At 36.4% G+C, this 12,058-nt stretch overlaps 1 protein-coding gene and 1 non-coding gene across 3 annotated transcripts; one reads left to right on the top strand and one right to left on the bottom strand.

The window, feature by feature from the left end:
* Window positions 1–1,250: 1,250 nt before the first annotated feature.
* Window positions 1,251–8,986, bottom strand: LOC127970736 (3-hydroxyanthranilate 3,4-dioxygenase). Of its 2 annotated transcripts, XM_052573433.1 has the most exons (11): window positions 8,863–8,986; window positions 6,612–6,741; window positions 6,441–6,519; window positions 4,751–4,834; window positions 4,541–4,647; window positions 3,957–4,046; window positions 3,217–3,260; window positions 2,739–2,884; window positions 2,258–2,326; window positions 2,063–2,145; window positions 1,251–1,868 (listed from the first exon to the last, which is right to left on the bottom strand). In XM_052573433.1, the coding sequence occupies exons 2-11, from the start codon at window positions 6,698–6,700 to the stop codon at window positions 1,793–1,795; spliced, it is 867 nt and encodes a 288-aa protein (XP_052429393.1). In that variant the 5' UTR covers window positions 6,701–6,741; window positions 8,863–8,986; the 3' UTR covers window positions 1,251–1,792. The 2 variants fall into 2 exon arrangements, with proteins under 2 accessions (XP_052429393.1, XP_052429392.1); XM_052573432.1 differs by lacking the exon at window positions 8,863–8,986 and having other exon boundaries at window positions 6,612–6,804.
* Window positions 8,987–11,339: 2,353 nt separating this feature from the next.
* On the top strand, window positions 11,340–11,433 carry trnai-uau (transfer RNA isoleucine (anticodon UAU)). The gene is made up of 2 exons: window positions 11,340–11,377; window positions 11,398–11,433. It is a non-coding gene; the product is annotated as a tRNA-Ile (tRNA).
* Window positions 11,434–12,058: the final 625 nt, after the last annotated feature.

The following is a 12,058-nucleotide window of genomic DNA, read 5'->3' as shown; positions in this document are numbered from 1 at the left end:
GTCAATGTCAAATGTTTCGTGTGATTGATTACTTCAATTTTACTTTGATTGACTTTACTTTAAGATTGATTACTTTACACTTTTGCTAACTAAACCTTCTGCTGTTGCAGACACTGATGTCTCTGGGCGGATCGCACCCAGACCCCTCTCAGGTGCCTCTGTGAGGTGGCGTTCACTGAAGCCTGGGATTTGTACTATACCCGTGACCACAGACTCACAGGCCACACAAGCCTATGGGCGCTTCTTATTTATAGCTCTGCCGTCTTATTCATGTAGGGTGTAATTGTGAGGCTGCAGCAGAAACACTGCCCCCTACCAGTCAGGCTGACTGTCTACACTCTCTTCATAACTATATCTGTGGGAATTTAGCTGGGGGTTTCTGCTTAGGCTGTTCGTGGCCTGGCCTTGGGACTATTCAGGATTCAGGTATAACTTCGTAGGTCTGGTGACGCTCAAATATGCCATTCCCTGGGCTTTGACAGCACTTATAACACATTATCAAGAACACTTTGAAGATATGGCTGGATGAGTAATCAATATAAAAAGATAATAATTCACTGTACATACAAATTGTTTAACAGAACATACTTTGAAGATGTGTCTGGATAAGTAATCAGTATAAACATAATAATTCACTGTACATGTAAAGTGCTTAACAGAACATGCCAAAAATATATGCCTTTGTAATGGGATAGAAGTGTTAAGGAGGCCTGATAAATGCTAATAAAACAGTTGGTTTCAGACCAAAAACCTGTATTAAAAAATAAATGTATTATTAATGATGACATAAACTTTATTTTTAAAGACAGACCTAATGTGAGCTACAAGGTTGTTTAATCAGCGGTGTATTATTTTGTTGAAGCCATCAGTCCTCTTTAGTTATATATATATATATATATATATATATATATATATATATATATATATATATATATATATATATATTAAAACAAACATAAAATGTTCTTTTGAATACACAATAGGTATTTTAAAAAAAATAGTTTTACATTTATATGTCTGTTTCTGCAATGCTTAACGGGATTATCTCTTGTGATGTTGTGATTCACCTTGTAGCTAGTTGCTTTGACTTGCAAAATCCCTAAGGGGAAAAGAATGGGAAATTGACTTCAAAACCCAAAGCTGACGTGAATAGCACTATTGCTCTGTTTTGCAAAAGTGAAGGTAAAACTCAGTTTGAATGTCAGGAAGACATTTCGGTAGATTGAACTTAACAATAATAATAACAGAAAAACTGTTTATATGTTTAATAACTGCAGACAAGAATGGTTGGCACAATACCATTTATGAAACCAGCTCTGGTATCTCAAGAATATTACTTTAGGCAGCAAATTATCAGCCTTGCACAAGAGTTGAAATAAAACTGTCAGGTCTGCAGGTTCACCCTTTCCGTTTGCTCTGTTTGTTATGCCATGATTCACTTCTACGGCCCTGCTTTTCAATGAATTGAGGGCAATGAACCACATCTCACATGTTTACCTACATCTCTATCACAGTGTGGCCAAGTGTGCTGGATAGCTGCCAAACATACTAGCTCACTTTAGCCACACATTACCTTACACTACCCTAGGTTTTATGCATTATAAAACTGCTGAGTAGCAGCACATTGTTGCCAGGCATCAAAACTGGACAGCACCGTTACATTATACTAATAGAAGAAGCATATGTTTTGTCTAATAATGTGTGAATATTGTGAAAACGATACTGTGTTTTTACATAATAAAATTGTTGATACATTTGCTCCTAAAGAAGTTCTCATGTGTGCCGATGTGTCTCAGTAGGGTCTCTTCCGTTCTGGGTCTTGGGCAACATACAAAGCGACACAATCGTGTGATCGTTTCCACTGATACCTAAAGAAACCCACACAAAAACACAGTGGTTTTAACAAACAATTACTGTCTTTAACACACACACACACACAATGGCATTGTTACTTACTCAACTGGATTTCTGTTACTGAGATTTCTTATCTCTCACAGATAGTTCATTCACTTAGCAATTATTAGACTACTAACACAAATGCTCATATGAATAGCACACTCACTCAGTCTCTCCAAAAATAAGAAGACAATCCCCTATGGACAGATTGTACTCCTTGCCATCCATGGAGACGCTGGAGGACCCTTCCTACATAAAATACAACAAAAAATAGGTAAAGGAAAGTTTAAGACTGAAATAAACATGAAGGACAGAGGGAACATAAAAAGATTACTGAATGAAGAATTGTGTAATGTGTTACCAGTTGCCAGATCCAGCCATCAGTTTTTCTCCTAGAGGTTCCAGATGTCCCAGGACCAAAGAGTAACGTCTGATGGGGAGAAAGTCTAAGTCAGCAAATGCTTCTATGCCAAAGCTCCATCCATCCATCTATAAAAACTTTCTTTGTATAGTCAACTCTAAGACTTATTTCTCAATACCTAGGGCAACTGTAAATCAGTAACCTGTTTTATTGCTGCATGAGTTAAACATTTATAGCACACAAATGTTTGAACCTAGTTACAAAGTACAGAGGTTCAAGTTGCTGGTTCTGTGTCCTGTTCTTGTAATGGTTGAGTCCATTTGACAGACAGGCTCTGTCTCCCTCCACCTTATGCATACATCGAATCTTTGCTGATGGGAAACTCCTCACAGTCAGAGCTCTGATTAATGGCCAGGATCTCATCTGACTGACTCCTGCAGGAAGCAGGACTGATTGGTTTAGATAAGCTTCTACTCCTCACCTCAGTCTCAAACTGTGCTCCAAACATATCCACCGGCTGACCACCAGCCAGGGCAGGCTTCTGCTTTTCCATCCACTCTCTGAAGCAGAACGGTGCCATCACCTTCACAGTGTTGAGTGGGAATGGGGTTGGCTTGATGGGTTCAGCTGAAAAATTAAACAGTTACTGAATGCACATAATTTTTAAATATAAGAACTATGTACAAGTAAGCTCAGCACACTATCTTTGTTTGAAATTTGTTCTGATGAAGGACATACATTTTCCAGAAATTTTCATTTAAGGTCTTTAAGGTATCATGCGAGTGAGGCCTGACACTGACTTATTACTTATTATTACATAAAACCTTCAGCTATAGAACATAACAAATCATTTGTAAAGAAGACCCTTAACAACATCAATATATAGTAATAACATGTTAAATGTAAGGGTATTTCACCTTGTTTCACCATGCAACAGTAAAGTGAAAAACTGCATTTACCTGGATCAGGCTTTCCTGTTTTACTCTGTTTGGAATCCATAAACCTGACATATACAAATGCAACACATTATTTGTGCATACATATGCACTCAAAATTTAGAAGACTTTCTCTCTCTCTCTCTCTATGCATTGGTGATAGGTATTATCACAAAAGAAAAATAAAAGAGGGAAGAGGAAGTAGAATGAATAATTAGGAATGACTATTGGTAAAAATTATGAATTTTAGAAGACTGACCCTAGGGCTTATACTGCTTATGTATTTTAATGCCCAATTATAGTGACTGCAATGAATCTTTTTTTTCTTCTATTATTCGTTAGAATTCCTTATACATTTTAAATTCATTATAAGGTATTTGACGGCAGTCAAACCCTTATTAAAGTTCATATTTGCTTTATGTAAACTATTAAGGCAACAAAATTACATATACCACCATATTTGTTTTATCTTAATACAGATGAATATGCAAACTTCTGTATTTGGATAAAGCATACATTTACATACTGTATAAATTATGTTAGATTAGATTTCTGGATCATGTGACACATAAGACTGGAGTAACGGCTGCTGGAAATTCAGAATTAGTTTTAAAATGTCAACAGTATATATTTTTGAAGAAGTTAAAAACCAATAAAATAGTTGCAAGAATATTTAACAATATTACGGTTTGTTCTGTATTTTTGATCAAACATAAAATATTAAGTCAGTCTCCACAGAACATGAGGGTTAAAAATAGACTTACTCTTTGATGATGGGAACAAGTTGGGTTCCCAGGTTCTCACAGTAGAACCAACGTTCAAACAAGACATCTGTAGTGTTACCCACAAAGTACCTAGCAGAGGGGAAATTAAACCATCTTTTTTTCACTAACACTCATCTTTTATCTTTTATTCCACAGTCTAGTAGCATCTAATGGCACACTGATCACTGTTCTGGTTTACAGAGATTACAAGAGGATTATTGGTGCTCCCTCGATCACCCTTCAAGAACTGTATACATCCAGAAAGATGAAAAGGGCTCAGAAAATCACTCTGGATCTCTCACATCTACATGTGTATTCTTTATCTCATTTTTGATTGTCTCTGTGTTGTTGTCTCTGTGTACTGGAACAAATTCCTAATATGTGCAAGCAAATCTCTTTCTGATCCTAAATTGTGGTCCAGGTACAGTAAATGTACAGTAACATCAACAGGCAAGACAAGAGTATGACTTTGAGGTCACAAGTAATTGATTCCAATACGTGTTGGAGTTGACTTAATAGTATGGTTAGTGGACAGGCGGATGTAATGCAGGATGGATGTGTCTGGGAGAAGTATCCCAGGATACCTTAGGCCATCTGTCTCAGAGCGAAGCCTCCTCCTCTCCACGACCAGCCCTACCGTGTTTGCGTATCTCTGAGGAGAATGGGGAACCCGTGCTGGAAGCAGGAACATCTGAGAATAGCAGCAAAATATATAACGTATTTATAGAATATAATGGCTCGACATTACCGCAGTCTGACAGATAGACACTGAGACAAATCCAGATGATTCTCACCTCTCCTTCTCGAATGTGTACGTCTTTATGCTTGCCGTTCTCTATAACTTTCAAAACCATGTCGCCCCTCACCTGGTAAAAGAGCTGCGACACAAAGGCAAATAAAACAGGAAGTCAGTGAAAGTAATATTAGTGTTCTGTGAACTGGATAACACATTATTTAGCTTTCCTTGTTTTTCTTTGTTTGAAATCATCAACCTTGTACTTTGACCTGTATTACAAATGTAATGTTGTTCTGTCAGAAACTGTTTTTCTGTTTGTTTGTTTGTTTTTTACTTCATGCTAGATGGGGCATGTTTTTTCTTCCAGATAAAATATATCATTCAACCCTGTGAACTGTATCTGATTGAACAGTTTTACTGTTAAACCTTCACAAAGACTAAATAACACTCAACAGTAGTATGAAGTAAGATATTGGGCCGCAAAAGTAAACACTCATTCCACAACTCGGGAGGTTTGCACTGACCTCTAGTGACCAAGATTAAAACATTAACCAATAAACAGTCCTGACAGGCTCACTAAACCAAATTAGGTCTTTATTCATTCATTCATTCATTCATTCATCTTTAAGGTGTATTATTGTGAGATGCTCAGCAAGAGTCTTTTCTGTTAATTTCCTGCTGTTATCTGATTTGGAAATTTGCCACTGTAAAGGTGCTATACAATTGATTTTTAATGGCATGCAGAAACTCGGTTTTCTGCTGCTGAAATAGGTGTCATTTACACATTTAAATTTATTCATTTAGCAGATGCTTTTATCCAAATTGACTTACAAATAAGAAATGCAACTTATCTCAGGAGACATGAGAAATGCTGCAATTTAAAGTTTTAAAATTGCTCACAGAAGTTCAGTGCAGGGATGAAAGGGAGGGACAATAGTGGGAAAAAAAGAAGAGAGCAAGTGAGTGTGAGAGAGGGGGGGGGGGGGGGGGGCAGTAGTTAAAAAATCTTAGCAGTAGTTAAGATCGTCTTGATTTATTTTTCTAAATAAATAAATAAGTAAAACTGGCCAATCAGAAACGATTTCTGTTTGTAAATTATAATGGCTGACCTGTCATTGGAAGGCGGGGCTTTGAGAAATAAAGTGTGGGTAAAGTTTCCGAAATGCTAAAAGTTAGCAATATGACTGACACCTTTAATTACCAGGTTGTTATGTATTTTATTTTACTGGTGGCATTTTCTCTCCAGTTGCCACACTTGCTTTTCTTGGCAAATAAGCATCAAAGTCTACCACCTGTCTTTACTGTTGTAAAGGTCTTACAAAACTTTCAAGCAGCTTAAAAAAAGAGAGAGAGACTTCATCAAAAAGACTTTGTCCCCATTAAAAAATGTTTGTTGTGAAATGTAAGCCATTCGGTTTGTGCTGCAAATCCCAAAGTTGAGAGCTTCAAAGCAGGTGCAGAAAATCATGCTGTCAATATCAGATAATCTTTAATTATGAGTTACGCACTCTTGTCCTTTTCCTCTTCTTTTCCTGGAAAATCTAATCCCACAGCCGCTGACTCTAAAGCACTAACCTTTTGTGAAGATCATGGCTAAATCTGTTCTTATCACCTGTTAGCCTTCTCGGGACTAATTCCCAGAATACAGTGCAGTTAATCAAAATAAAAAAGCAAGTCAGCTATTCTTAAATGAACATGTCATGTTCATTTGTAATATTATCTAATTTGTTACATGAATAGTACCTCACCTCTTCCCCTTCCTCAATGTGATAATCCTTCCTTATATTTGGACCACCAACAAACATAATATTCAGTTGATAAAAGAACCTAAAACACAATGTAAAGAAAAGGCTTATGTTTTTTTTTATTAATGTGAATATATAATGCATGTTTATGAAAGATAAGTTTAACTCACTTACATTAATTTGTTGCATACAGGTGGTAGAAATGAACCCTCATTTTCAGCAATCCACGTGTCAATGTTGACATGAAGAGACTGGTTGGTCATGTTTCACTAATTTCAGAATACAGCAAGATTCTTGCAATAATCTGTCGGAGTAGACAACAACTTTCTCAGCGGTGGTGACAAACTACCTTTGAGTTATTGAATAATGGAGGCGGTGCTCATACATTCAGTATGTGACCGTGAGGTTGAAATCCATGTTTACGCAGCAGTAACCTATCAGTGCTGACAGGGGTGCCTTAACATAACCAGACGCCCAAAGTAGCCCCCTCTTCTTTGATTCTTTTTAAGCTTCCTGACAATTATTTGTCAATTTTAATTTAGTTTCCTTGATATGGCAGTTTCACAACACTGTTCTGCGTAAATTATGAATATAAGTGAATATGCAAATGCATTCTTTGCCAGAAGATGGCACTTGTGGAAAAGTTACATAAAGTAAACATCATGTTATTACAGGCATTATACACAGGTTATATAAAAAGAAGATGGCATCAGAACTTTACTGGACGAAATGTGAGATTACATGTATGATTTAAAAACCATAAATTACACAAAATATTCATCATTCATCCGGTGACGAGGAGAGATTCAATTGCAGATGTCTTTATTAAGAATAATCCAAATCGTGGTCGAAACAAGCCAAGGTCAAAACCAAACAATCAGTCCAAAACAAATAAACAAAAGAGGGAACAGGAAAGGGAACGGAACGGGAACTCTGAGGACGAGAAGACAAGGAAGAATCTCGGAGGGCGAGAAGGCTGGAAACACGGAAGGTATACAAACAACAGGAAAAGACTGGTAAATATAGGGAGGCTAATGACAATAAAGTGAATGCACCTGGTGCAATTAGCAGGAGTGCAATTACTGCGATGACAGGACAAGACTAGTGGAATTCTAGTGTCTATGGTGAAGTGCCTAAGGGGAAGTGAGCCCACTAGTGGACACCCAGGGAAACAGAGACTAGACAGCGTGACACATCCTCATTAGATTAGAAAGAACACTTGACAAGTTGAAAACTTTGAAACGTGCCATGCTCGCGGTTAATTAATTCAATTAATAGCCGTTCAAAGTTTAATGGTCACATTTAAACAATAGTATGATAACTATTTTTCCATCCCCAGGTTTGAACACTGAAGCAGTGTTAATATGAACACACTTTCGTGCTAGGCTTTAGTACTAGCCCATGCTGCTTTGTGTATTCCGCTCACTGATCTATATATCTATATTATAGATCAGGGATTCCGCTACTATATCATTGGAATACATGGAACATATCAACTATACAAACTGTGTGGGGGAGATTAAACTGAACCATTCACTATAAAATACAACCGGGGCATCGCTGAAAACGAGTGTACAAGTTTGTTTACAAAATGCTGTTGTCACTGCCGCAAATTCTATATTCAAAAATTATTATTTGAAAGAAATATATAATGCAGCCAGTGGGCCCCTTTCCCAGTGTAGGCCCCTGGGCTTCAGCCGATTGAAGCCTGTGCATTAATGTGCCCCTGGTGCTGAAAGTGCAGCATAAACCTGGATTTCAATATAGAGATGGATGGATTTACAGAGTTTTGTGTGGAATAAGTTCTGCATTTGCATGTAAATGACTCCATTCTGATGGTCCATTAGGCTCATAACTCACTTCACCAGTCCATCTTAAGTTAAATACACTAAAACACCATGAGATAAACTAAATAATAAAATCAACCACTAACTTCTGCACTATTTCATCCCATAGCTCGTCTCGGTGGAGTTTAATGAGCTGTTTAAAACAATATCCTTACTATCAAAATATAATAAAAAAAAAACCGAAACAAAACAATGGCTCATAAACCAGAAGACACATTAAAAAAAAAGTGAAAGTGAAACTGTCTCCCTCAGTAACATACATAACCGCTTGTAAACAGTCACTGTTGTATTGTAATGTTCAGGTTCTAGCTCTGCTGAAATCAATAAAATGAATTTGTGAATATACCATACCACATATTAATGCTTTAACACATTATTAATTAGAGTTGACAAATCTTTTGTTAGACGTGATGTTTTCATAATGAGCTTCCTACAGTCATTTCTGTAAATTTCCACTGAATTACATCATTTTAATCATAAGCAAACCTTATAAATATAGAAACATATTGTTCAAATATGTAATTGTGACCACAGTGTCAAAATTATTTATCTGAAATTTGAACAATTCAAAAACTTACCAGAATGCAGGTAAAGTTACAGTGCTGGAGACAAATAGGAAGTGTTATGATCCTAGTGATACATTCTGATACTTAATTCCTCATTTATCATTAATCATTCGCAGAACATGTGCAAAGTCTGTGAGTCATCTTACATCGAACTGAACACGTGCCTTTCTAGAAGACAATGCGTTAAACCAGAAATGCAAAGTACAGATCTTAGATAAAATATTTTATGCTGGAAGTACATGTGATAGAGTCAAAACACAAGATGTGAGTTCTGCCATCAGCCATGCAAACAAATGAAGCTTCATAGCATGACTTATTTATATACTGTGTATGTTATATACAAACACTTATGTGTCTTAAAAACACATTTGCAATTTTCACTTCAATGTATGAATCTCATGTGCATCTTGTGGTGGTAGTTTAGACAGCTTCTGTATATGAACACAGATTTTACAGCCTTGTCACCATGACTTTTCTGTAAATTGAAAGGATAACCACTTCTCCTTTTGCCACAAGTAGGCGTCTCTATAGCTTCCCTAGGATCTCTAAATGGCTGACTGATATTGAGCCACTGAGAAAAGTGAGAGGTGCAGGGAGAAGTGCAAGTCAAATGAAGTGTAAAATGAAGTGTTCATAAAAAACCCAACAACAATGGTCATAAAATAGTTTGCTTGTTGACCAACACATGATACTTTTCACATACATTGTCAGAATTTATTCAGAGGTATTACTCATTCTCAGTGTTTATGCACTGACCTAAATGCTTTGAGAATTATTAAGATCCCTAAAACCTGAGAATTTACAAATATGGAAAAGCAGGAAACGAAACAAAAATAGAGAGGCTGGTAACACATGAATAGAGATGTGTTTATATTAGAAAAATTGAGGAAGAAACCCATTAAAATGGGAAGAGAGCATAAAGGGCACCACAATAAATATGCATGACAAATAAATTGGGCATTTATTCAGAGCTCAGAACAAAAGCTGCAGATAGCTTTCAGTATGCAAGGTGTTTGGTGGAAGAGGAGAAGAGACATAAGGAGTGTGCGTCAGCACAGCAGACATTGAAGATTTAAAACTGGAAAGCATCCTGAAAAATAGCTTAAACTGACATGAACCCACAGCCTACCGGAGTTATTTCTGTTGTCATGTTATTTCATCACTGCGGCTTATTTTCACTGCACCATCACCCTGACAGCTCCTCTACCCCATTATTTACTGGCTCCCTCTTTCACTTATAAAAGACCATCAAACCTTCCTTCATTCTAGAAGTAGAATTAAAGAGATGGGTTTCAGCAAATTTTGAGCTTTGTTAATTTCATCTTTTAAATGTATTTAAATTATAGATTTTAAAGTGGTGATCATGATTGTCTGGTGAACATCTTCTCTGGGGGAATGGTGATGTTTTTATCAGTGTAGATGTGGACACATCTAGACCAAATTACTTGTTTGATAAGCCGGTGCAATTTATATTGATACAAGACCTTCATGGCAACCCTGGAAGACCTTTCTCAAATCAAATAAACGAGTGAGACTTTGAGTTCATAATGTAGCCTTTTGGGTTTGACAGATTACTCAAGAAGTAAACTGGGCTGTATTAAAATGTAAGACAGGAATATCAACTGATGAGTAGTGTAGAATTTCTCATAAAATACCATATGTGGCACTTGAGTTTGTCGTTCTCAACCGTCAATATTGAAATATTGTCCTAGAATTAGGCTACTCATGCTTTTCCACTCATCTGTAGCTTTGGTTGTTAAAACAAAAATGAACTATATGAGAGCTATAGAGTATTCACAATACTGAACCATTATACTGTATAACACACATGATGGGTCTGAGAGAGTTTTGATAAAAGTGTCCGAGTTACTAATCAAGTAATATATAAGTAATGTGTGTGCAAATTTTCATTTTTAATTGTTGGGACAGGGTACAGAGGTGTATAGTAAAATCCATACCTTTTGTTCAATATTAGGTTTTTTTCACTGAAGCATTGACATATCTATTACAAATGTGAAATGGAGGAAATGCATCTCGTTTCATATTATAGTGGTGTTTTTGTAAGAACAATTTCATGTTGTTGACAATCTGCCCTTAGCTCTCTTGCTAATCACTAGCGTGAAATTGTATAAACTGCTAACTTATATTCAGAGAGCACATGCTGCAGGATTACTATCATTCAACGCATTGCATTTAATTCTTAACGCTATCAAAATCGATGCAAATTATTCCAACTACATTACTAAATCGATATAGCGTCCTTACTGCATCTGCATCCGGTTTCACTTAGACAAAAGCCAAAACACGTGAGAAATTAAACAACTGTTAGGTAGGAAAAAACGCAACGTTCAGTGGTACCATCAGTAAATAAATTTCGTCAGTAAATCAATAAATACTCAAGTTACGGTGGGAAAAAGCATTTAGAAATATCTGCGATACAGTATTGAATGGATTAGGTCATATACCCAATTGCAGCCAATGTGAGCGAAGCTCCAGTGGCGCAATCGGTTAGCGCGCGGTACTTATACAGCAGTACATTGCAGAGCCATGCCGAGGTTGTGAGTTCGAGCCTCACCTGGAGCAGTGTTTTTGTGATACTGCAAAAAAAAAAAAAAAGCCTGTTATTAGCATTGTAAACATAAAAATACTGTAAGCAAAGTTACCAAAATGTTTGGTATGGGAATATGGGATGTCAGACAATACGCTTTAAAAATATGATTGCTTAATGACAAAAAAATATTGTAATATGTAATACATGATTGTTTAAATGTCTATTGCCATTTAATTACTTGTATATTTATTTTTAAATTAATGTATTCCAAATAAACTGATCCAAGGGTTTCCTATGTAATTTTTCTAACGTCTTTATGTTTGAAAGCTTGTTTTCTGATTTCAGGGTTTCATTCGAGTTAATCGTAGTACCTCTGTCCAACAGCAGGCAGCAGTCTAAGATCATCTAAAGGCCTCGTGCACATCTTGTTAATGAGCACACAGCACTTACACACGCCGATCAGTTGATGGTAGTGTTGTTCATGAATTTTATGAAGAGGTATTTCTCCTGCTCCCTCAGTTCATGTAGTTCGTTTCCCTCATGTTTACTTTTCTTGGATGTTAAAATAACATTTCATCTTGGAAATCCACTGTCTGCACATTTCACTAAACATAATATTTTTGAATTGTGTAAGTTAGTTGCAAGAAATACAAATAC

This window comes from Carassius gibelio, chromosome B13 (genome assembly GCF_023724105.1).
Source record: "Carassius gibelio isolate Cgi1373 ecotype wild population from Czech Republic chromosome B13, carGib1.2-hapl.c, whole genome shotgun sequence".
NCBI lineage: Eukaryota > Metazoa > Chordata > Actinopteri > Cypriniformes > Cyprinidae > Carassius > Carassius gibelio.
This window is presented reverse-complemented; position numbering and strand designations above follow the sequence as displayed.

Excerpts from the sequence above, each read along its gene's own strand:
- LOC127970736 (XM_052573433.1), bottom strand. The coding sequence starts at position 6,700 with ATGACCAACCAGTCTCTTCATGTCAACATTGACACGTGGATTGCTGAA. Across the intron at positions 6,520-6,611 it reads CCTGTATGCAACAAATTAAT|GTTCTTTTATCAACTGAATA; the intron begins GTAAGTGAGTTA and ends ATTGTGTTTTAG. Across the intron at positions 4,047-4,540 it reads TCTGAGACAGATGGCCTAAG|GTACTTTGTGGGTAACACTA; the intron begins GTATCCTGGGAT and ends CCCCTCTGCTAG.